The sequence below is a fragment of the Pseudonaja textilis genome, chromosome 2 (assembly GCF_049901715.1).
Source record: "Pseudonaja textilis isolate UNSWEBS1 chromosome 2, rPseTex1.2, whole genome shotgun sequence".
NCBI classification, from domain to species: Eukaryota; Metazoa; Chordata; class Lepidosauria; order Squamata; family Elapidae; genus Pseudonaja; species Pseudonaja textilis.
In genome coordinates this window covers 35,241,942-35,268,789 of record NC_141991.1, presented here as the reverse complement: position 1 = coordinate 35,268,789, position 26,848 = coordinate 35,241,942, and the positions used below count along the sequence as shown (strand labels likewise).

The following is a 26,848-nucleotide window of genomic DNA, read 5'->3' as shown; positions in this document are numbered from 1 at the left end:
ATTACTCCATCTTCTTGAAGGCTTGAAGAAGTTTGCCTAAAAAATAAAAATAATTCATGGGCAGATTTAAACAATTAACTGACAACTCTCTTCCAAAAGCAAACCAAACACTGTAAATTCCTTCTAATATGCATATTTTGTTTTTTTTTAATGAGATTATAATGTACAACATAATCTTTCAAATATTCAATTTAATTTCATTGCTGTAGTCCAGTTCCTAGAATTAACTGGAGAAGAATTGATGGGACACCATTTCCAAGCAAAATAATGTTGAAAAAATCCAACGGCATGATTGAAATTCCCAATTTCCAACAAGAAGATGCTGGTCTCTATGAGTGTATCACTGAAAATACTAGAGGGAAGAACATTGCAAAGGGACGGCTCGCATATTATGGTAAGCATTATTTTTTTTAAAAATATCCTGTGAGGTTCTGTAGCTAAAGGTGAACCTGATCTCTCAAGAACCTGCCTAACATTCTGTAATTCTGCAATGACATATAAAAGTAAATGAGTTATATCAGTGATATAAGTGTGTATGCATTCACTTTGAACACTGAAGATAGTAATTCACTATTAGCTTTTTATCATCTTAATTGACCCTTTTTGTTCAAATGTTTAAAAGTTAGAGACTTGGTGAGAATTTCTATACACATACACACACACACACACACATGCAAAGCAAGCATTTGCAGATGATGCGTTGGTGTTGTAAGATCCATTGAAAGGGGTAGAGTTAATGGGAAATTAAGTTGGTTTGCTAGCTGACTTCAAAAGGTGATCACATGACCCCAGGACACTGTAACCATCATAAATACGTAGCTATTGACAAGCACCCGGATTTTGATCATATGATGTTACAAAGTTGTAAGTTAGAAAAATGGTCAGAAGTCTTTTTTTTTCAATCTGTTGTAACTTCCAATGATTACTAAACAAATAGTTGTAAGTAGAGGATTACCTGTAGTTGTTCAACCTGTTCAAGATATTAAATTTTGTCTAGTGCTGCCAAAGCTCCTTCAACCTTCTACATCTTAACGTCTTTTAATAGGCAGCTGTTAAGGCTCCTGTGTGTTAGACTTAATCTCTGTTGATGAAAACAGAATTTAAAAGACCTATACAGAACTATGACAAATTACAATTAGCTGCTGCAACAGAATAATTAATAATTAATTATCTCAAACTTTAATTTTATTTGCTTATTTTAATGCAAAAATCATATTTTCACACAAGGGTATTGTACATGATCTGCTTTTTCTAAGACATTTCTTTGCAAATTATATGGGCATAATGCCATTTTTCATCCTATTTTCTTCAATTCATTTTTGCTTAATAAAATATGAAATAGGCTGTCAGCCTCAAGATCTCTTCGGGTACCCCAACTATTATCCTTTATTTCTCCCTTAGTATCTCTACTACTAGGCTTACTTCTTTCGGCTGTCATTAGCAGCAGGGGGGGGGTAATTGTGGGGGGAAGAGAGCTGGAGGTGTTTTGCATTCTTTTACTGTGGGCAGAAGAAGGGGGGATTTCTTCTTTCCAATTTTCCATTTCTTTCCTAGTCTCTATCCTTTTGCGCAGCTGCGAGGTCTTATCAAAATATGTCAAGGTCAACGGACAGAGGCCTCATCACTACCTGAAGATGCTCACATGATCATATTCGGAACTTTTAATTGGCAGAGACTTCTGGACTTTGGGGGTGGGAACAATTCCATTTCTTTGTATGTGTGATCTGGCCAAATTCTCACTTTCGAATTCCATTTGTAGCTTCCTTTTCATCTTCCAGTAAAGAAGAACTTTGCTCTGAACCATGGAGTCTGAGTATTTCTTTCTTGGATTTTGAAAGGAGCACATACCGACATTATTCCAAAGTCCCCATCAGCCCACCGGAGAAAACACCAATTTTTCTTCCGAGGGGTTTTCACATCATGTCATCTCCAGCCAGCGAGGAGGATGAGCAGGGAGCTGTGGGGCAGCAAATGCTGTTACCAGAGATGCCAGCCACCGATTTGTTAGCTGACCTTACACTGGAAGAAACTCCAACCGAAATGCCCAGATGGTCGTTAGGAGTTGGATGGAAAAATCCGGAAGACCCCCTCCTGGAATCACTGTAAGTCGAAGAGGTGCGAGGAACGGCTGTGGCAGGGGGGAGGAGATGGAATGCAGGCTGGATCAAGCCGGGAAAAGCTTTAAGGATGCTTCTGAGAAACCCGGCAGGGCTCCAACATATGAGGGGAGAGAGAGCGAGTTCAGCCTGGGAAGTCGGGCTGCCACCACCCCCTGGCCCATCCCACGCCGGCGCAAACACCAGCTCCCGTCTGGGGAGCCCCAGCAGCGGGGTAATGCCTAGAAACGCCACCTGCCCTCCTTAGATGTGAAGTTTGGAGGAAATCCCAAGGACTTGGGGTTTTTCCTGGTGCAGGTTGGAAGCTATATGGCAGAATATGAAAGGGAGTTCACCTCTGAAGCAGCCAAAGTAAGATGTGTTACCAGAACCCTGGAGGGGATGGCAGCTGACTGGGTGGTGACTCTGTATAATGATAACTCCCCAACTGCGAAGCCTTGATGTTTTTATGACTGCCTTGAGGAGGAGGTTTGAAGACCCTCTGGCAGAGAGAAGGGCCAGGATCAGGATGAAAACTATAACTCAAGGGGGAAGATCAGTTGCTGACTACACCCAAGAGTTCAGACAGCTGGCATATCGCATTCGAGGCTGGTCCCAGGAAGCTCTAATAGAAGCCTACAAAGATGGCCTAAATGAAGAGGTATACCACATGTGCATCTCCAGAAGGGATCCCCATGACTTGCAGTTGTGGTACCTGTTAGCGGAAGAGGTGGAAATAGATCTAGCCCGAAGTAGACGCAGAGGAGGCTCCGCATGGAGCACCATGCTCCCTCCTCGGCTCCGAGAGATCCCTAAGCCCGGAAGGGAGGGTGATGACAAGGCCAAATCCACTGCCTGTTTCCGTTGTGGAAGGAAGGCCACCGAATTGCGGATTGTCGAGTCAAACCAGATCCAAAAAGGACGGGGCCCTGGAAGGAGCCCGAATCCTCCCCAACCAGGCCTCGCAAAACGGGCTAACAATAGGGAGGTTGTAGAAGTCACTCCCCCAGCGGAAAAGAGCTGGGACCCCCGACTCCTCCCGACGAGTGAGACCGACTCGGAAGATGACGTCTCGGTAAGTCCTAACCGGGCCCCCTTACCATTCCAATTAAATTAAGGGTGCCCACCTCGGTACTGAGGGGGAAATGCTGGCCTTATTGGACTCGGGTGCACGAGGTGCCTAATTAGCATGAGTAGTTAAAGGCATGGGCATTGGACTGAGAAATTTGAAAACGCCCATATCCTTTTACCAATTAGATGGGTCTGAGGGGGTTGCCCTGCACGGTTTATAACGGAGCCCTTAGAGATGACCATGGGAACCCACAGCGAGACCTTGTGCTTTATTGTGGCTCCCGGGATGGAACACTCCCTAATCTTGGGATTGCCCTGGCTTCGGAAATGGAATCCCCAAGTAAACTGGAGAAAGGGGTGGATGCGGATTCATACTGACCAACCTCCAGGAAGGGAGGAGCAAACCCCCTTAAACCGGGGGAGAATCCCCATCCCAAGCCCCAAACCCCTGCTGAGACAGCTTCCACAGGGGCGAGCGCATAGAAGGGGAGGAGAAAATCCCGAAAGAGTACTGGGACCTAAGAGAAGTTTTTAGCGAAGAGGCCTCCGATGAGCTCCTCCCCATCGGTCAACCGATTGCAGCATTGAATTTCTACCGGGGTGACACTACGAAACCAAAGATGTATTCGATGACCCCAAAGGAGTTAGAGGAATTGAGATCGTTTATCGACAAGAATTTGAAACGAGGGTTCATCCAACCTGCCAGACCTCGAGTGGCGGCCCCTGTGATGTTCCGCGAGAAGAAAGATGGCTCCAAGCGCTTGGTGGTGGACTACCGAAATTTGAACGCGGTATCCGTGGAAAATGTGTACCCCCTCCCTCTAATGAAGGACATGTTGGCTCACCTGGCCAAGGGGAAGATCTTCACGAAACTGGACTTGAGGGAGGCCTATTACCGAATCCGAATTAAAGAGGGAGACGAGTGGAAAACTGCATTCAATTGCCCAATAGGTTGCTTCCAATTCAATGTTCTCCCGTTTGGCCTACAGGGGGCACCAGCTGTCTTCATGCAATTGATCAACCAAGTGCTCCACGAACATTTATACAAGGGGTTTTGGTCTACCTTGACGATATCCTTATCTACTCGGAGACCAGAGACCAACATGTGAAACTGGTACGGTCCGTGCTGCACAAATTGCGCGCTGCCAAATTGTACGCCAAATTGTCCAAATGTGAGTTCCATCAAGAAAAGATTGACTACCTGGGATATCGTATCTCACCCGAGGGTCTTGAGATGGACCCGGAGAAGGTACGAGCCGTATTGGAGTGGGCCCCACCAAGAACCCGAAAACAACTTCAAAGTTTCCTTGGATTTGCTAACTTTTACCGGCAATTCATCCCATGTTTTGCTAAAATAGCCATGCCTATCACCAACCTCCTAAAAACAAAGGGAGAAGCGAAGCCAAAGCCTAGCCAGCCGTTGAATTGGTCTATGGAGTGCCAAGCCGCTTTTGAGAAGCTAAAAAGACTATTTGCTGCCGAGCCAGTGCTAAAGCATCCGGACATGGATGTCCCCTTCGTGATCCAAGCTGATGCAAGTGATGTAGCGGTAGGAGCGGTCTTACTTCAATTAAACGAGAAGGGGACACTACAACCGTGTGCCTACACATCCCGTAAATTAACTGACACTGAACGTAGATGGGCTGTCTGGGAGAAAGAAGCTTTTGCAGTCTGCTGGGCTCTAATGACCTGGAGGCATTTTCTGGAAGGCGCGAGGTACCCATTTGAGGTTTGGACTGATCATAAAAACCTGGAGGCCTTAAAACGCCTCGGAAACTATCTCCTAAGCAAGTTAGGTGGGCCCAGTACTTCAAACGATTCAATTTCTTTCTGAAGTACATCCCAGGAGGAAAGAATTTTATGGCAGATGCTTTATCTAGGATGCCACAATACAACAGTGTTCGAAAAGAAGTGATAAGTCCGATTGTGCCCACCACACAGCTGGCAGCACCAGTGGTCACCAGGGCGCAAAAGAAGAAACAAGAGCAGATCTGTCCAATGATTTGATCGAACAATTTAAAGAAGCTTTGAAAACAGATGAATGGTTCCAGGCAAATGCAAATAACTGCACTGTTAGAGATGGGTTAGCCTGGATGGGAACGAAGCTGTATGTACCTAAAACATTGAGGAGCCAAGTATTACAACAAACTCATGATTCCAAGGCAGCGGTCACTTTGGTTTCGTGAAGACCTTACACCTGGTGAAACGGCAGTTCTGGTGGCCCTCTTTGAAAAAGACATTGAAACTTATGTAGCAAGCTGCCCAGTTTGCGCCTCAGCTAAGAGACCTCCCGGTAAGCCGCCAGGTCTGTTGCAGAATGTGGCCAGGCCAACTGCCCCTTGGAAGGAAATCTCTATGGACTTTATAGTAGATTTACCTGAGAGTGCTGGGCACACGGTGATCTGGGTGGTGACCGACTTGTTTTCCAAACAGGCACATTTCATACCTTGCACCAAGATTCCTCGGCGAAGTCGTTAGCCAAACTGTTCATTATACACGTCTACAGACTGCATGGTGTTCCTGAACGTATAATATCAGATCGAGGAGTTCAATTTACCTCGAACTTCTGGAGGGAATTTTGAAGTTGATAGGCTCCACCCAAGGGTTAAGCTCCGCCCACCACCCCCAAACTAATGGGGCCCGAGAGGACTAACGGGGTGCTAGAGCAATATCTCCGATGTTACATAAATTATCAGCAAGACAACTGGGTGGACCTGCTACCTTTTGCCGAAGTAGCGTATAACAACTCCGTTCACAGCAGCACTGGTTTTACCCGTTCAAAGTGGCCACGGGACAAGATTTTGTACCCATACCTGAACTTCCTCAGCAGAAACCCAATATCCAGTCATTGGATGACTGGATATCTCAACTACAACTCAATTGGCCAGTCGCTCGCAAAGCTCTGGACAAGCGCATCAATCCGTAAGAAGTTTGCAGACAAGAAAAGAGCCCCACAACAGTCGTATCAAGTAGGCGACAAAGTATTCCTCTCAACCAAGTATCTGCAAACCACTCAGAGATCAAAGAAGTTAGGCCCTAAGTATGTGGGGCCTTTCCTATTGAGCGATTGTGAATCCCGTGACAGTTCAATTGACGCTACCAAAGACTCTTCGTCGCATTCATCCTGTTTTCCATGTCAGCCTGCTAAAACCCGAACACACCTGTACATTGAGACCGACCCAGACTGATCCCCGTCCCATTGTTGATTGAGGGTGAACAACATTTTGAAGTTAAAGAGATTTTAGACTCTCGAAAAGGACGGGATCGCCTACAATATCTTGTAGCCTGGAAACATTTCCCCCCTCTCATGCTGAGTGGGTGAACGAAAAAGACGTTAGGGCTCCTGACCTGCTAAAGAAGTTTTATACTAAGTATCCTGATAAACCATAAGAATGTATGCACTACTTAACATATCTTTTATTCTCTCTTACAGGGACTAATGTCCTTTTTTTCTAGGGGGGTCCGAATGTCAGCCTCAAGATCTCTTCGGGTACCCCAACTATTATCCTTTATTTCTCCCTTAGTATCTCTACTACTAGGCTTACTTCTTTCGCTGTCATTAGCAACGGGGAGGGTAATTGTGGGGAAGAGAGCTGGAGGTGTTTTGCATTCTTTTACTGTGGGCAGAAGAAGGGGGATTTCTTCTTTCCAATTTTCCATTTCTTTCCTAGTCTCTATCCTTTTTGCGCAGCTGCGAGGTCTTATCAAAATATGTCAAGGTCAACGGACAGAGGCCTCATCACTACCTGAAGATGCTCACATGATCATATTCGGAACTTTTAATTGGCAGAGACTTCTGGACTTTGGGGGGTGGGAACAATTCCATTTCTTTGTATGTGTGATCTGCGCCAAATTCTCACTTTCGGAATTCCATTTGTAGCTTCCTTTTCATCTTCCAGTAAAAGAAGAACTTTGCTCTGAACCATGGAGTCTGAGTATTTCTTTCTTGGATTTTGAAAGGAGCACATACCGACATAGGCAGTCTACAAAAATTCTCTTGCACATTTTAAAATATGCATTCACAGGATGCCAACAATATATTGTTATTTTGTTAAGGGGAAAATAAGCTGAAGTACTAGCTGAGTGTTAATTAGCAATTTTTATAAAACATTACTCCCCCAAAATGTAATTTTCATTGTGAAAACTGCAAGTTAAGGATTGTTTCACTTCCAGTTGGAAAGAAAATGTATAATGCAAGGAATTCATATAGGAATATTTTTATAATATTTTTATTCTGTAAGGCGGTATAGCAATGCAATCTGTTTTATGTTATATAAATTAAAAATAATTAATATAAATAAATTTTGCATATAAAACAGAAAAGCATTGCCAATCACAGCTGCTTTAAGTAAATAGCATAAGACTGTTCATCTGCTGCTTAAAATGTCAATTCACAATGCAACAAAGATTAATTACCAACAAATTTATCAACAGCTTCGACAGTTAACTTTAAAAATTAACTGGGGATTCAGCTGCATTATTGTATGCCAGTCGTATAGTACTTTCTAATTTCTTAAGGTGATTATTTATTTTATTGGCGCTGAACTGTTGTTCATTTCATAGGACCAATGCATTTCATTTTGGGGGGGGGTTGCAAATATCAAATATTGATGTTGTCTCCTTCTCCAATTCAGTGCAAATATTTTCCTGGGAATCAACCCACCTTAATGTAAAGCGACTTGTAAAATCTAAACTTGGAAAGCTTCATTCATTCATTCATTCAGCCGCCCATCTTATCATATGGTAGGGCAACATTGATATGCACAATGTAATAAAGGCCTAAATCTCTGACTCTCCCTTATGTTATACAAGATGTACCAGTTCAATTGACAATACAAAGGATATAGGAAATAATTTAAGGAGTGATTCTACCCATTAGCTGGAAACTTGGCCAAAAATTGGTGTATTATGAGATTTTGTTGAATATTACATATTCAACAAAACATAGAAAAACAATACAAATCTTTTTTATTAAAATCATGCAGATTCATAATAACACCTATGTTTTGTACAAACTCTCAGGATTTGATAGAAAACTTCCACTTTATATGATGTTTTCTTTATTAAATGAACAAGCAGCATCTTGTTTGGATTTTGATCTCCCAAATAAACTTTGGGAGAATAAAATTTCAAGCATAATTTGAAATTTAATTTAAAAGTCTGTGTTCCATTGCTTGTCCACCCACATTTTAGTAAAAGAATTAGGTGTATTTCTTCCCTTTGTTAAGCAACCTTTCAGACTATATTATTTTTCTCTATTCCAAAATTGTACTAGCTTATATCCATGTTTCTAAATATTATTAACCACCACTATCCAGAATCACAGAAAGGCTTGGAGATATTGACCCAGGAACTAAGTCTAGCAGCTGGCTTTTCTCTGCTTGGTAAAACTTTTGATTTCCTGTCAACTTCAAAATCTCTAAGGAATCAAAATTGCTAAGTGTGTCTTGGGATCACCAGGCAACTTTTTTTTCTTTCTTAATTCATAAATCCCCATCAGCCTTCTTGTCTAAAATCTACCTGAGGCTAGGCAAGCCAATATGCCTACCAATTCTTATTCCCAGAGTTTGTCTGAGAAATTTAGGATCTCACCTCTTAGGACAGTACAACAGCTTTTTTTCCCTCCGTTGCATCCAATAGACTAAGCTCATGATGTTGAACCTATGCCATGCGTGCTGGAAGTGGCACACAGTACCTTATCTCTGGGCATGCCAGCCATCGCTCATTGCTCTTCTGGGTTCTGGGGCACGTATGTGTGCCGGGCAGCTAGTCTTTGCATGTGCATGTGCATTAGAAACTGGAAGATCAGTCTAAGCTTCCAGTTTCTGGCACTCCCACGCGTGCATTAGGGAGCTGCTCTTCTGGTTTCTGATGCATGCTTCCATTTTGGCACTCAGTGGCACTCACCATCACTGGACTAAGTTAATCTCAATTTTTCCTGTCACTTAACTAGAACAAAACTTTGGGATTTCTTTGTGGATGTCTAACACCCTGGAAGAATCCATAGTGAAATGTAAAATATCATGCAGCTTACACCCATATTTTAAAAAAAGAAAAGGCTGGGGCTTTTCCTGGTGGTCATAGTTATCTGTGTTACAGAGCAATTACCTGTATTAGAGGCCTGGAGACTAAAACATGAAGAACGTTGCAGGAATTGGGTATCGCTTATCTAGAAAAAAGAAGAACTAGGGTTGATATGATAGCAATGTTTCAATATTTGATGGGCTGCCACAAAGAAGGAGTCCACCAATTTTCCAATGCACCAGAAGGCAAGACAATACAAGAAGCAATGGATGGAAACTAATCAAGGAGAGAAGCAACCTAGAAATAAGGGGAAATTTTGTAACAGTGAGAACAGTCAACCAGTGGAACAGCTTGCCTTCAGAAGTTTTGGGAGACTTCACTGGAGACTTTTAAGAAGACACTGGACATCCACTTGTTTGAAATGGTATAGGGTCTCCTGTTTGAGCAGGAGTTGGAGTAGAAGTCCTCCAATATCCCTTCCAACTATTCTGTATTCTGTAATTTCTGGGTCACTTCCATATCTATACAGAAAATCAGCAATTCAGTGCTTTTTGCCTATCTGATGTTGTACCAGAATTTTGTGTTGTTACAAGGTAATATACCAGTATGTACTCTTCTGTTATCCTTTTTTGGGGAAGGTCTGTGATTAATGAGAATCCATAATCCCACAAGACTTTTTACTACTTACTTTAGATCATAACTTTGTTACTCTGTAGTGCTATATACTTTTCCTTTGGAAAGTTTTTTCCCTCTGAAAGTTAAAGGATTAGTACTTTTGTAATACATCTTCTAGGCCCATATCAGAAGCAGCAATGTACAAAACAAATGGAAGATAAAACATGGTCATCTTAACACAAGGTGACAATACAAAGCAGTATTTAATTCTTTCACACTCAGAGGTTCAGTGAACTTTGTTCAATTCTCTCTTCTTGTTACAATTATGAGGATTTTTGCCTTGGTGAAAATATGAAGTTTAAATCATCCTAGTATCTCACAATTCCCAGAAGAGAAGCTGTATCTATTGAAGAGCTTACATTTCTTGTTTTCTAGTCTGAGTTTTTGCCGACCTGTAGTATGTACCTAAATTTACACAATTCAGAAAACCCCAGAGGATATCTGCTGAGATAATAGTTAAACTTGTATCTTGAAGATTAGAAATAATATCTTTTAGCTAATGTAAGTTATTCCTCACAGACAATATTATAAATAAGAATATTACCCAAAAAGATTTTACAACACTTTCCTTTGCGTTTGGTCCATGAATGACTTTAGCAACTTTGGAAAGTAATGGAACAAGGATGGGGTGTAATCCTTTTCATGGAACTTTGTCCTGTTTCCCTCAGGTTTAATATATTGGCTTTCTGGACAGGATGATCATGAATTTCCACACCCTTGGTCCATCCTGGCCAAAAGAATTTACATCTTATTAGAGTTTTTCATGCCCCACATGATAGGAAAAGACACTCAAATTGTTCTAGTGGGTTAAGCCCCCCAGGCTAGAAACCTGGAGATCATGACTTTTATCTTGCCTTAGGCACAAAGCCCGCTCTGGGACTGTGAGGAAGTGAAGCTGGGGTTGTTGTCTGCACTTGGGACAAACAGTGGCAGCCAGGCAGAAATGATTCTCTTTTCCCCAAGGTCAAGGTTGCTAATGCTTTTTCCCCAGAAATTTAAGAGGAGGTGGGCTCATTCATTTATTAATTCCACACTCTTGCAATTTACTCACAAGCATCCTCGCTGCCTTCAAGCTACCCAGCTAAATAACTTGACATTTTAAAGGAAATGCTCATGCCAAGAGGAAGCCTCAATTTTCCCAAGCTTACAGAAATGAATACTAAGATAAGAGTGGGGGAGGGAGGGTTGTAGGAAAAGAGGAGATAGGAAAACAGCAAGCAGATAGGGAAGTGGGAGGAAACTGGAGAATGGTAACTATGGAAAATGGCAGACAAGAGGACTATCAGTCAGAATCTATCTGACTCTTGACTAGTGGGGGGGATGCTACTGGTTCGGCCCAGTGCTATATAACCGGAAGCTCCAAAGAGCAGCTGACACTGAACTGGTTCGCTGCAATGACCGTCTGGTCGTCTGTATGGCCCATCTGCCCACCCAGGCTCTAGGCTGTCCTTTATCCTATGCTTTTACCTCCTCAGCTGCTTTGTGCAGCACTGCTGAGTGCCGCTTATCAACTGGAGAAGGCAAATGCTTGCCGGAGCTGGTAGCGTGCACGTGCGTGCAGCATACATTTGGCACGCATGCGCACGCTTCCCAAACCAGTTGATATGCCGGTAGGATCCCACCCCTGCTCTTGACTATGAGAGGCAACTGCCAAGACTACAACCTAGGCTAAGCAGCCCATCCTTGTGGGGGTCCTGCCTGGAACTTGGCATGGAGCTCCACAGCAACCAGCAAAGAAACATTCACACTGAGGTAGCATCTCATCACAGCTAGTACAAGAACTTTTGAAGGGGTGCAAAGGTTGTTTGACATTTTACAGACAGCCATTTTGTCTGCTTGAAGGACTGAGTACTAAAGATGAATTATGTGCCTACATTGATTTACAAGACCTAGGAGGGTAGAGTTAACCCAGAAAAATAATCTGTGATTTGGGAAGGTGTGTGTCACATTGTGTACATAAGTGCTATGCTATGGTGTGTCCAGTACTTGGGAAATGAAGAACCTTCACAAGGACTTTGAGCTACTTCCTCTTTCGATGTAGAGGAACAAAACTGGATACCGAGGAACAAAATTATATAGCCAGATAACCTATAACCAGGAACAGTCTTAGATTTCTGGCTATATCATCTTGACCCAGATTAAGTCTGCTTTAATGACAGGTCAGATCTGAAATGGAAACTCCAGGGTGAAATAGTGTTCTCATTGACTGATAAGTGAGCCACTCAGAGCTAGGGAGCTGTGTAGATGAGCCCAAAGTCTCTTTGACATCATCTTTCTATTATTTCAGTGTCTGTCATAATGCTTTTTCTTTGCTTTTATTTCTGCAGATATTGTATGTGGCTTATGTAGGCAGTAGGTCTGTGGTTATAAACTTTCCATACACTGTAGCAAAATCCATAGCATTAGCAATTAGACATAAAAGCATGCTATAAATGAAATGTTTATTCCATTCCCTGCCAAAGTGATTTAAAGGTTAACTAAGTTTAGTAGGTAGTAATTTCAAAGGCAGTAAATTATGTTGAACTTTCATTCAATCATATGTCTATATTTATATCTCTAGTAAGTCTGTATCCATACCTTCCTTTTCCTGGATGTTTGCATATTAGTGAAGCAAGATGGTGAAATTACTACCCAGCATGTTAAAAGTGTTTACAGGACAGTGCAAATGACATTATGAGATGAACATTTAGAGAACATTTTTGAGTTGAATTTCTTGTGTTCACTTGTTTTTCTTTTTCCAGTTCCCAAACATGGTTTGTCTTTATTAATTCTCCTATTTTATATTTCCCCTTTATTATTTAAAGCCAAGCCTCACTGGGTTCAATTAATAAAAGATTTTGAAGCTGCAGTGGAGGACAACATATACTGGGAGTGCAGAGCAAGTGGCAAACCTAAGCCTTCCTACAGGTGGCTGAGAAACGGAGAACCTCTAGCATTAGAGGTAATGTGTTTTTGTTTGTTAACCTTGTTTTGAAAAAAACAACAACATTGTGCACCGTTACATTGACTGCACATTAGTAGCTTCTTGAGTTCACCCAAAAAAATGTTGTTTGTAATACTAGCCAAGCAGTCTTCAAGCAATTCACTAGTTATTAATTAAAAAGTCAGTGCCATAGCAAATTTCTTTTGCATTTTTTAAAATTATGCATCTTTCTTTGGATGGAAAAGGGAAAAATCAGGAATTTTCAAGGAGCTAGAAAACAGGCATGTGAACATCTTTTTTTTTTTTTTCATTATTTAATCTACACTGCAGTGTGTTTTCAAATTGCCTGTCTTCCTGTGTTAAAGCATGAGAGAAGAAGACATCTTAAGGGAATTCTTCCATGGCTATCTTTCAAAACAGGAAGCATGAGCAGTCAGGGAAGCTCCCATATATAACAGAATACAAAAACACCAGCTGCTTCTTGTTCACATGTGGTATTGAGGCAAGCTGAAAAAGATCCCCAAAAAGCATTGTGAAGAAAGATTCATGCATTCCTAAAATACATGTAACATGAAAAAAAATCATAACTTGTTTGTAGCAGGGAAAAAAAATACTTATTCAGCATGCTTTAAATTAAATTACTGAACTGAGCAGGGTGGCAATCAAACTGACTCCATTCAAATCTATCATGATATAATTTAGAGATATTGATAGCTTTAGTTTTAAAAATAAATGAGAAAGAGGAAAAACAGAGAGAAGGCCATCTGTTAAGGCATTATTATTTTTTTGGGATCAGTCATGAACATCACAGTATTCCCAAGATAGCTGTTTAGGCAACTGTTTATGTGCTTATGCTAGTGATAGTGAGTTGTTTTAAAACTTTTCCAGAGAGTTTGTCATCAGAACTCCCTGTCTCTTCTCCTGTGTTTGTAAGTCTAAGATTAAAATCTTATGTGATGTTGCACTTTTTAATTACCTGTATTTGTAGCATGATAAAATAAACCTAATTTCTTTTACAACAAAAAGATTTTAGCAGTTTGAAATAAAGTTGGGAAGTTATGAACAAAGAAATGTCAGGGCATCCGCAAGTTGAAACAGTGCCTGTAAATCACTTCTACTGTGATTCAGATTTTAAAATATTGTTTAGTCCACTAGCAACAACAGTAAAAGAATAGCAGAGAAACAAACAGAAGTATCCCTTCTCCAATCAATGGATGAATTTTTCCCACCTACCAGGCCTTGGGAAGAGAGGACCATAAAGCAAAAATAAAAATAATGAAGCAAAATGAAGCAGTATTCTTTTTAGCTTATTTCCATGTGCTGGTAAAAGTAATTTAGGGTCATTACAATTATTAGTGTAAGCAATGGACTTTTTCCCCTGCAACCTAAAAAGAATGAACTTCTGAAAGCTAGGCACTTCAAAAGGAATTCTTTACTGAAAAGAAATGATTCCAGTACTAGTCAAAGCAGAATCTAAGATGCTTCCAGGCATACAGTAACAGATAAAGGGAGTTAGAATCCCTCCCCTTATTTAGATGTGGATTTAGTCAAACAAAGAACCAACATGTTAATTCCCCCCCTCCCCGTTTCTGGAAATGTATCTTAGAAGAGTTTCCCAGGAATTATCTTCCAGAGCTGGAATTTTTATGGTTCCTTCTCTTGCTATCTCTCTAAGAGGTGACAAGTTTCTAGCCATCTGTAAGTGTAAGTGTAAGTGACCTTGAACATTATGTAGTCTAAATTCACTGGTCAGTACAAGAAAGTAGTATTATGACGTACCTAATAAGTGTCAATCTATCCTCCGTTTATATCTTGAGCAAAGGAGACCAGACTCCTCAGAGAGCCATTGTTTCGCTGTTGAATAGCTTTTACCATTAGGAAATTTTAGCTGAAGTGCATTCAAAATCTTTTTTTTTTTTTTTTTGTAATTAAACTCATTCTTTTTGCTCTGCTTTTTGAAACTACTCTGAACAATTCTGCCCTGTCTTCTGTATGACAGCTCTTCAAATATCTGACAGCAGCAGCATGTCTCTTTTCAATCTTCTTTTCTCCAGGCTAAATACACACAATGATTACAGGTATTCCTTGTAAGTTTGTCCTAACTGGCTATTTTCTGAGCGCCGTTGTCTAGACATATTACAGTTTGTCATGTCCTTCTAAAAAGTAGTGCCCAGAACAGAATGCAGTACTCTAGGTGTGGCTTGGTTTATGACAGGGGTGTCAAACTTGATTTCATTGAGGGCTACATCAGGGTTGTCTACGACCTTAGAGGGACAGGGTGAGCATGGCCAGGTGGGCATGACCAGCTCAATGTCACTTGTGTCAGGGCACCTTTGTTGCAACCCTCTGCCAGTGAAAATGGAGCCCAGGAGGCAGTGGTGTATTAACCATTAAACAGACTAAGCACATGCTTAGGGCACCAGGCCCAAAGGGGCATCACAAAGTTGAGAATATGACTTCATTTGTACAGTATGTACAAAGGAGGGGGGCACCAAGATTTGTCAGTGCTTAGGACACCAGTGAGCCTTAATCTGCCACTGCTGGGAGGGCTGCACACAGCCATCACAAGCTCCATTTCTGGCTGTGGCAGCCTCTTGCCAGTGAAAACAGAGCCTTGGATGGTCACAGGTGGTCCTCCCGAGTTTCATTTTCCCTGGCAGAGGCATGGTGGGCTGGTCCTTTGCTGTTTCTAGGTAGGCCCCATGGGCCAGATCTAAGTACCCCTTGGGCTGGATCTGGCCCCCAGTCCTTGAGTTTGACACCCCTAGTTTTAGAGAGAATAGTGATTTTTTGACACTGTATTTTTGTGAGTTGAAGGCTAAGATTGGATGTGCTCTTTTTGCAGTTTTGTTGCACTCATGGATCGTAGTCAGCTTGTAGGTCACTCAAATACATTTTGTGTGTATTATTGCCCAGTATAATACTTCATCCTTTAGTCATCCTTTAATTTTTTTCTATCCAAATGTGGATTTGCATTGAAATACTTGCTATCCCATGATTTTTGTAACACAGTTTGCTTTTGGGTTTGATTCAAGGTGTTGGATATCACCTTTAAAGCCCTTCATAGTATGGGAACAGGTTATCTGAGGAACCATCTCATTCCAATTGAATTAATTTCTTCACTTACTCCAGGAGAAGAGGCTCTCAATGGACCCCATCAGCCAAGAAATTCCTAGTGGGTCTAGGGACCCTTCTCTGCTGTGACCGCTTCCTTCTAAACATCTTGCCACCAGAAGTGAGATTTCCCTCTACCTTTCTGGCTTTCCAAAAGGATCTTAAAAACTAGCTCTGCTGGTTGGCTTGGTGCCTTGGCGGGGGTGCACTCTGCTGGTTGGTTGAGTGAGAGACAAAAGCCTACCCCCATACCATCCATGTTCATGGTTTTTTAACCTTTATTTAATTGTTGACAGTTTTAATGCTTTTATATTAAACATTTATTCCATTTGTTCCATTTTTTCCATTTCCATCCAGAGTCATTCTAGATAGAAAGACGGATGGCATATAAATGTAATAAATAAATACCTGCAAACTGATGATCATATTTTTAACTTCTTATCCAACTTATTTATAATTGGGTTGAACAACACCGCCTAAAATGGAGCCCTGCAAAATGGCCAGTCAAGATTTCCTTCAAATTCAGTGCAGAATTATTGATGGTTTATTCATTGTATACAGTAGTTCAACCTGTTCTACTGTATGTCTACCTAACTTATAAGCTAGCCTCACATTGTATTTTCTTTACCAGAATCTCATCGAAAACATGTCAAACACTTTGCTGAAGTCCCCAGCTTCATGGGATCTTATTGGTCTCTGAGTTTGGTTGTTTGTTTGCAGAGGTTTCATTACACAATTATGTAACATCAGTGTGAGTGAGTATGAGGTTTATTTCATGTTTATGTATAATAGCTTGCCCTGCCAGTTTTTATGGGGTGGATGTACTTTTCTCCTTGGTAGTTCTTTGGTTAAGGTATTGTTTTCTGCTGCATTGTTTGCCTGGTGTTAATCCCTGGTTATTGACTGCTGGAGAGGATGTGTTCTAGTCTGTTTCCTTAGCTTTTTGTTATCTCTTTTGAATACTATGTAAATATGATTATTTTTATGTGTCTATTGTTGGCCGATTTGTCTGAATGCCAAGCTTCCAGGAATTCCCTGTGTTTTTAGTTTAGCTTGGTCTAGGGTGGTCACAGGCTCCCCATTGAAACTATGGTTGAATTTGTCCAGGATTGTGAGATTAAATATTTTTCATCTTGTCTTTTGACTGCTAGTTGTTGTTAATAGATGTTCATTGCTGGTCTTCTTCCTCACCGGTCTATCAAAGACTTATCATTCTATCAAAGAATTGAGTTGATGGGCATAATTTTTCATAAACTCATGCAGCCAATTGCATTCTATTCTAAATGTCCACAAGCTCAATGCTTAATAATGTATTCCAGGATTTTGTTTGGAATTTATATCAGACTGGGTTCTTTCCCCCATCACCTTTGCAAAGATAGGAACAACATTTGCCCTGCTCCAGTCCTCTGGTACTATACCGATTGCCTTCTGGAAAATGTTCATCCTCCGTGATTTCTGAATGATCATACAAAAGTCTATGATATGATAGCTGTAAGCTCCTTCTAGACTCTTGGATTTTATAGTTGCTTACATGAATTCCTGGTTTTCTAACAGACCTTATATAGCTGGTCTTTTTATTCTTCACTAGCAGCATCTGTCAACATGGCTGTTAATTCTAATGTCCTACTTCAGTATTTGTCTAAACTTGATGGATTGGTTCCCTGTGACCTGCTATATGTAATTTTTATCTCTGGTAACTGATATCTAGACCTGATCAGGTTATTTCCTTTTTGCCTTTCTGTGTATGTTTACATGTTTCTTAGGTTCAAATTCCATTAATCTATTTCTCCCGCTATGTTATTTCTCATATGTAACATTTACTTTCACTGGATTGCCATTCCCTTTGTTTTTCAGTTGTTCTGCTTAGTTCCATTATGGTTCATGAAGTCCATATACTTCTTTAAGCTTATTATTTTACTACAGGGTAAAATCCAAAACCTTTTTATGACAATTTACTTCTTTTGTTTGATCTTCTTTTGTTAGTTTCACTGTCAGGAAATTTCTCCTTAATTCTAGGTTGCTTCTCTCCTTGATTAGTTTCCATCTATTGCTTCTTGTCCTGTCTTCAGGTGCTTTGACTTCCTCTTTGTGGGAGCCCCTTTGTGTCAGCCCCTCAAATATTGGAATACTGTTATTATGCCACCCCTAGTTCTTCTTTTCACTATACTAGACAAACCCAATACCTGCAGTCATTATTCATGTTTTAATTTTGAGTCCCCTAATCTTTGTTGCCCTTCTCTGTATTCTTTCCGGAATCTCAGAGAAGAGCAACAAAGATGATGCATGGTTCTTAAAATTATTGGATCAATCAAACTGTCTTGGCATCCACAATGGATCATTAAGCTACTTCCTTTTAAAAAGAAATGAAATTGTTTGCAATTGCTCTCCCTCTATCAGTTTCTGAGGATGAAACAAACTTTTAAATAGTGACTTCATTTTTTTGTCAACCATTTTTCTGTTAAGTTTTATCAAGACATCTATTCCCATGAAATATACTGAGTAGGCTTTATATATGAGATCCACTGGTAAAATAGATAATGTTTCTCACTGAACATTAATTCTTCATTAGAGGATTCGGCTTTCAGAGTACACATTAATGCCAAAAAAACCCACTTTAAATACTAAGTCTAAATACTAGCTTTATCTCCATTTGGAAACAATTTATAAACTATATTTCTTCACATACCCTTCTGCTATGTAACTTTAAAACTCCTGATTTTGATTGTTGGCCATAAAGTTAAGTATGGTTGCTATAGTAAAGGTAAAGGAGTCCCTGTGGATTTTATTCTGTGAGTTATTGCCAACTATGTGGGTGGCAGTGCTCATCTCTGTTTCAAGAGCCATGGAGACAGTACTGTCTGAAGACATTTCTGCAGTCAAGTGGGCTAGGATGATATAATGGAGGATTGTTACCTTCCTACCAAAGTAGTACCTGTTCATCTACTCATATGTGTATGCTTTTGAACTGCTAGACCTAGGAGAGTATTTGGAGCTCACCCTGTCACACTGCATTTGGCATTCGAACCTTATCTTAATCTGAGCCATTGCACCACCGCCATAGTTGCTATAGATTAGTTAGAAATTCTTATTGATTTAATTGTTTTTCATCAACTTCTTTCTTTGATTCTCTTATTAGTTTTTAGAGAGCTAAACTGTTGTGTCTTTATATTTTTTCAGTCTAATATTATGCTTATCATTTTTAAGTACTGGTTTTTGAGAAGTTTTCAACCTATCTATTCCTCCTTTGACCAAAAGATTTCTGTCCATGGGATTTATGTACTTCTCTAAGCTAATTAAAATATGCTATTCTGAAATCTATTCATATAGCTGTTTGTTGTGATGTCTTGTAGTCCAATGTGATTGTTATTCTTTTTCCAAATTTGTTACTGTTTTACCTCTTTAACCAGATGCTAACTATAGATTGGGATGAAGTCTGGGATATTAAATGATCTTTTCTCTTCTACAATTTAAGAATAAACTGCAACAGAATCTTTAGGCTTAGCTAAATAGCCCAACAGATATTTAGAGGAGCCCAAAAAGATGGCATAGACTAGAGCTAGCATCTGTTGTTAAAACCTCCCTCTAAAGCCACTTTTTAATTTTTAACTATCCCTTTTACTCCTTTTTATTCCATTTTATTTAATTTTATTCTGTTAGAGACCTATATTTTTACTATTTTGACTAGATTCCACCATGTGGAAAAGAAAGAAGAGACGTTGCTCACATTCTGCTTCTTATAATTCACTCAAGTCTACTAAACAGCTCAGAGTTGTCTGATATCTAAAAAGTAAATTTCATCCCATAAGTAATCAACCCTCTCCTTTTTTGATAGCCTCTCAAGCAGATTTGACAGCCCCTACCCCATAATGGGATATGTAAGCAGAGATAGAGAGTGTTCAAGTTTTAAATCTTTGTGTTTCTATGCCTGAAGAACCAATGCCCTTCTCAAATTGCAGCCATTTGTCCAACTACTGCAAGGCTTATGCAAGAAGGGGGTGAGGACTTAAAAAACAAAAATGTTGCTGATTTTATAACCAGAAAATGCCTACTGATGGCACAAAAAGATTGTCAATTTTGAGCTTCTGACCACAACTGACAACAGAGTAGACACAACTAAAAGATACTTTTATTAAGCTTTAACACAGTCATCCTAATATACTAATATATAACATACTAATATATATATATATATATATATATATATATATATATATATATATATATATATATATATATATATATATATATATATATAATTAATACTGCTGAATCAGTTAAAGCAGGCCTACACATAGGGAACTGTGACTCAAAAGCAAATAGTGGTAGAAAGGTGGATCCTAATTTAACACCTAAAAAAGGGGAGGAATAAGTTAAAAGACATCTTGACCTACATCCAGAAGAATGCAAAGCAAGTTCCACCCTCCCAGGAAGCATTGGATAAAAGTCTATGGGGATTATCAGTCATCCAGGTCATGGTTGTGCCAAAGTTTCTTTTTTCATGAGGCAACTGGACTTTCTTGTTTTTTCTTTTGAAGATGTTCTACACTGTGAAAGGCAGTTAACTCATTTGCAGGTTGATTGACTCCCATCCAGGAGAGACTTTTAAATCAATCCTTCTATCATTCAAACACCCTATTATTGCAGCATATTGTTCAGAGTGAAGTCTTTTTAGAGCAAGTTTGAGAATGAGCCTGTGTTTCACACAGAGAGAGTAACTAATAACTAATCTTGGCAATAAGAGTGCTTTACTTTAAAGTTTAATTGTAACAATATAAAAGTAGGTAACTCCAATGATGTTTTATCACTACTGTCCTTGAGAAGAGATAGTTGAATAAATAATCTGTACCTCCCATAGAAAAGTAGGTAACTCCAAGGATGTTTTGTCACTGCTGTCCTTGAGAAGAGATAGTTTGAATAAATAGTCTGTATTTCTCATAGAAGATCAGTTTTCTGAAGAACCCTTTGGGACAAATCTGATTAACTCTTTCAGTACCTTACCAGGTACTGAACAAGTCAATATTCTAAAAAAGCTAGATCAGGGGTGTCAAACTCGTGGCGTCACAGCAGCATCATGTGACATAACATGATGTTTTCCCCCTTTGCCAAACTGGGTGTGGCCGTGGCCGGTGCATGATGCATCTGGCCCGCAGACTGCAAATTTGACAGCCCCGAGCTAGATGATCTGAAGAGAATTATTAGCAACAAGAAGTAAAGTTGCTAGACCTTTAATAGAGATGGTCACTCCAACTGCTCAAGAAAATACATCCTATTTTGAGAAACAATGTGGTGATTCATCCCCTAGTTTAACATGGAAAATAGACATGGAAAAGACATCAAAGAGTCCTTGGGAGTGGTTTTCACCTTACTCCCTCTACTCCTTGATAAAACACCACAGCATGCAGAAAATGTAAGTGAAAAAAAAATAGAGGCTGACACATAAAAGGAAGTAAGCTGAAGCCCAAATCTTGGTGAGTTACTAACTGAGGATGACTTTGGAATAGGACAGAGTTATAAAGAAATCACCCTTAGCCAAAACTTCATTTTGGATGTAGATGCTATTCTGAGTTGTCAACCTGAAAAAGCATCCAACCAAGTTGTTGCTCATCTCAAAACTCACTAGAACTTATACAATATTAAGGCAGTGATGAAGGTAAACATATTTCAAACTTACATGGTTTTTTTTTTTTTGACCCAGAAGGAATTTTGGATAACTTCAGTCTAGTTGAATAATTGAAAAACATGTTTTTAACCCAAAATTCTAGTACCCATTCAATCACCCCAATAACATTAAGTACTGACTTGGGATATCACTGGCTGAAAGAACAGAGTAACAGATTGGGATATAATGAAGTTCCTCTCTAACTTTGACTTCATAGCAGTTGAAGAGATATGGATTGCTACAGATGTGGAAAAGATTCATTTAATAAGCTTTAAATCCTGGACTATTCCTGAAAGGAAATATAAGACTAAAGAGTGTGTTTATCTGAATGCTGATTCCTTGTATTTCATATAAAGGTGATAAATTTATCTAAATGCTGATACCTTGAATTTAGCACATACATATTTTATTACATATATTCTTTTATATACTTTATCCTAGATCCTGAATTTTATTTTTATTTTATTTGATATGGTCATAAGACTGATAAATTAATTATTAAAAAAAAAACTTATCTAATTAACTGATTGTTATATATTTTATTGCTAAACATTCTATAATCTCACACAAGAACATACTTGGAAATCTTTTATATGACTTGATAATCTATAATTGTGATGGTGAACCTATGGCACATGTGCCACATGTGGCATGCAAAGCCATTTGTGTGGCCACGGGAGCCCCAGGAAAACTTACCTCACTGGGCATGCACGTGCCTCCCAGCTGATTTTTTGGCCTTTTTTGGCCATCCCAAAGGCTCGAGGGAAGCCTCTGCATCCTTTGTAGGCCAAAAAACAGGCCCATTTCATTACTTCCTGTATTTCCAGAAATACCCAAAGTGACAAAACGGGCCCATTATTCAGCCTACAAAGGCTGCAGAGGCTTCCCTCGAGTCTCTAGGAGGCCCCAAAAGGCCTGAAAATCAGCTGGGAGGTGCATGTATGAGCAGTGCAGGTAAGGGAGCAGCGGGGGGGGGAGATCACGTGTGCACATGCACAGTGGTTATGGTGCCGCTGCGCGCATTGCCTTCTGGGTGCTAGCATGAAAGCTTGTGTGAGCAAGCATGCATGCAATTTTCAGCACAGGAGCCCAAAAAGGTTAGCCCCTGGTCTATAACATACTACCACATTAGGTTTTTTTTTGTTGCTGCTTTTTTTTACTTTCCATTTACTTTTGCCCAAACACTTTTCTTTGAATTTATTATGCAGTAACGCAGCAGCAAATAAATTATCTGAGATCTGTTCACTCAGTGGATAATATTTATGCTGTTCAGTGCAAGAAAAAAAGGAAGATAAGTAACAGAAAGAAAGCAAACATTTTGATGTATTTTTTGTTATTTTCATCATTTGGGAAGAAGTAGGGCGAATGTAAATATTAAAAGGGACTGAAATGGGCCCTTTTGGGGAGACTGGACATCAGAGACAAGAGTAGAAATACTGTGACTCCAGCTGGAAAGAATAGAAAGAACACAGAGTGTCTGATTTTTGAGAAAACTGGCTTGATTTAGAAGGATGATTCAGTCAGATCTCCTTTTGATCAAATCATTTTCTTAAGCTTTACAGATCTGTAGGATATACACTGTACTGATTAGAGACAACCCAAGTCAAAATACTGCTTAAAGCTAATTCTAATAGACAAACCTCCATCCCCCAGATATCACAAAGTCCCTATATATCCTATGCATTTTCTAAAATATTGTATTTCACTCTACCCATTTTCAAAGCATTGATTCCATTCTCTAGACCAGCGGTTGCCAACCGGTGGGCCATGAGAAAATTTTGGTGGGCCACAGAGAAATCTCATCCCCAGAGCACCCCCCCCCACAAAGCAATTAATCCAGGCAGTGCAGAAGCACAAGGCTGCAAATTTGAGAGACTGAGCTAGGCCGATGGCAGATAGATAGATCTTTTGGGCAAAAGTTGCTCTTTTTTATAAAAAATTCAATATTTACATACATGGTATGTTGTGAGTTAATTTTGTGAGTTGCTTGCTAGCGAATTTTATGAGTTTGCTTGCAAGCAAATTTTATGTGACAGAGCTAGCCGATGGCAGATAGCTATATCATCGGCTGAGCTAACCGATGGCAGATTGATAGATCTCTGAATGAATCTGTGATTCTGTGAGCAACTCAATCTGCCTGCCTACTTTGCCTGATTTTGGGTAAAAGTTATTTACAAATATTTACAATATTTACATACAAGCCATGCCCAGCCAGTCACATGACCACCAAGCCACACCCACAAATTAGGCCACACCTACAGAACCAGTTAGCAGTCCCTGGGATCTAAAATAAAATTATGAGTTTGGTAGTTCCTGAGGTTCAAAAGGTTGGCGACCCCTGCTCTAGACTACACCCCTTTTCTTTCTGACCAGTAGTTGCCTAGAGAAATTAACTTTTCCAAAGTTTATTCTTAACATATATTTTACAAAAATGGTTACCTATATAAATGTCAGCAACACATGGGATGTATACAGTAATTGAGGAGACAGTTGAAGTTTGCAAAGGTAAACCTTCTCCTAAATTTTCCTATGCCTAACCTTGTCCAACTTTCCTTTAATATCGATGTAAAGATAAAGCCTAATTACATATGGATAGCAAGTGAATAAAGATGTATTTGTAATATCTGAATGAAATGTTATTGATTGATTGTTTCATTCATGTAGATTTTAAAAGTACAATAACATTAAACTTAAAAATATTTAAATTTAAGAATTGATAAAAATCAGAAAAATAAAGGAGAAAGGAAAAAAGTTTAATATAAAGAAAAGGGGGAAATGGTGGAGGGGAGGAAGCCCTGCCTTATATATTAAGTTTATGTATCCAAGTTGAATGTTCATGTGTATGTCTAGGAAAATCATCTAATGCATTTACTTGGACTCTAGTCTCAGTCTTCAGCCAAAGTAGATGATCACTTCTTGCCTTAAATAATTTGGCCCTAAATAACTTTAAGTATTCCCTTCACGAGGATCAGTCTGCCTCCTCTTTGACCAGGAATGGAGTCTCTTTTTACCTATATGTCTTTGAAGACTGTTCAGTTATTTTCAACTAACAGAGAAGGCCTTTTCTCTGGTCGTCGTAGAAATACAAAATGAATTGCCATCAAAGACAGCTTTTAAAAAAGCCCTAAAGATATGTTGTAAGCATTCCACTGAATAGAATGCTTTGTTGTACTGGATTGAGGTATCACTGAATTTTTATAGATAATTACATGAGAGCATTCTGTATGTCAACTATCTTTTGAAGGTCTTGATCCAGTAGCATTAATTGTTCAGCATCATATAACCTACTGATTTATTCTGTGTTCTCTATAGCAGTTTTTCTGCTCCCTGACAAAGTTCTTGCTAATCTCAGATCCCTTCCTTTTTTCCTTTCTTCCAAGACATGCATGTGGAGGGCACAAGCTATTTTATTCTCTTCCTGGTAGGATTTACTCAGCAAGCTGCTAGAGTTTATCTGTCTATTTAATGTACATCCTATAAATAAATCTCCTTTCAGTTAAAGTTTCAAACGTGCTTTACAATCATTGATCACATCAATTCTGTGTTCTTAGGAATGTTCATATATGTAAAGCAGATATTTCAATCAACATCAACCAATCACAATTTTAGGCCAAAGAAATTGTGTATCAGATAGAAAGCTTGACAAGTATTTGTCTATGTGAGTATATATGAGTATATACAGAGGACAAAATATTCAAATATATACGCAAAGCAAGAGTTAAACCTCAAAGTGAATTGTCATTTTCAAAGGGGGGGGGGACTCTACTTTTTTTCCTCCGTGTAAAAAGCATTTTGCAGTAGACAAGCTTGTAAGCCCCAAAATTAAAGTAAGTTGATCCCAGGATTGTTAGGAATAGACTTCACTGACAGGCAAATCCAACTCAATCCTTTCAGAATTTGAAAGAAGATTTTCAAAGCTGATGTTTCAGTCCGATGCTTATATCTACTGCAAAGCTCTTTAAGGCTTTGTCTCTCAAAAACCATTATTAGCATATCACTACTTTGGTCAATGCATAGAAATTCCAGAGTTGTCTTAAACATCAGTTAAGCTATGTATAAATTTCTTCAAATGAAGTTTAATGAAGGCATGAGTTACTGCTGTGCAGCCAAAACACCCTCGCTTGTCTGTTTCTTCAGTCACGTAAATATATTCCTTTTTAATGTTTTACTATCCAGGGAAGAATACAAATTGAAAATGGAGCTTTGACTATAACAAACTTAAACTTGACAGATTCTGGCATGTACCAGTGTATAGCAGAGAACAAACATGGTACAATATATGCCAGTGCCAATCTCCGAGTTGTAGGTAAGTCACAACTTTGCTTTCTGTGTTGTTATTTACCAGATATTTTTCCTCCTGATGCAGTAGCTGTCATGTTTTCCTATACTACCATCTTGAAAATTTAGCACAAATACTTTCACAGCACTAAATTTATCAGCATTTCTATGTAATTTTCTCAACTGTATCTGAGTGATATGGTGGCGGATAAAGAAGCTCAGTAGATTTTATAGCTCAATCATTCACTGATTTAAAACAAGGACACCAAGATAAATTATTAATTATAGGAAGAAGAGACACAAAGCTTGGATACCATCCCAGTGATTAAAACTAATCACACAATTGGGAAGCAACATTGGCTCAGCATATTACTTCACGGCACTGACCTTCTGCATTGTAGCTTCAGTATTCTTGAAGAAGCAATGTCATTTGAAAATGACAGATAAGTTTCTCTGACTTTTTCCTTGATAATATGGGTGCAAGGGCCCATTATTAGTTTTGAAGGTGATATAAGTAGTTCTCTGTGTACAAAAGTTTACTGAGTGACTGTTTGAAGTTACAATGGCACTGTAAAAAAAAGTGACCTATGACCATTTTTCAAATTTATCACCCCTGCAGGGATCCCTGTGGTCATGTGATTAAAATTCGGGCATTTGGCAAACTGACTCATATTTATGATGGTTGCAGTGTCCTGGGATCATCAGAAACTTCTGATAAGCAAAGTCAATGGGGAAGCCGGATTCACTTAACAACCATGTTACTAACTTAAGAACAACTTTGGCAAGAAAGATCATAAACTGGGGCAAAAGTCATTTAGCAACTATCTCTCTTAGCAACAGAAATTTTGGGCTCAGTTGTGGTTGTAAATCCAGGACTAACTATCCTAGTTTGCTTTTAGAACAAATTACAAGGTTTTATCCTCAAACAGAAGCAAACTGAAGTAAATTGACAAAGCTTTTTCTATGTTCAGATAGTAACCAGCTTTGCATTTTAGTAACCAGTTTTGC

At 39.4% G+C, this 26,848-nt stretch overlaps 1 protein-coding gene across 2 annotated transcripts in view; it reads left to right on the top strand.

Annotated features, from left to right (window-relative positions):
* The window catches only part of LOC113450057 (contactin-3-like), a 196,063-nt gene that overhangs the window by 105,888 nt on the left and 63,327 nt on the right, over nt 1-26,848 (top strand). Inside the window, exons 6-8 of one of the 2 annotated variants that reach the window (XM_026721214.2) lie at nt 210-394; nt 12,671-12,807; nt 25,739-25,868. In XM_026721214.2, the coding sequence (XP_026576999.2) occupies nt 210-394; nt 12,671-12,807; nt 25,739-25,868 (452 nt within the window). The remainder of the gene's footprint in view (nt 1-209; nt 395-12,670; nt 12,808-25,738; nt 25,869-26,848) is intronic. The other variant, XM_087923692.1, reaches the window with a different exon arrangement.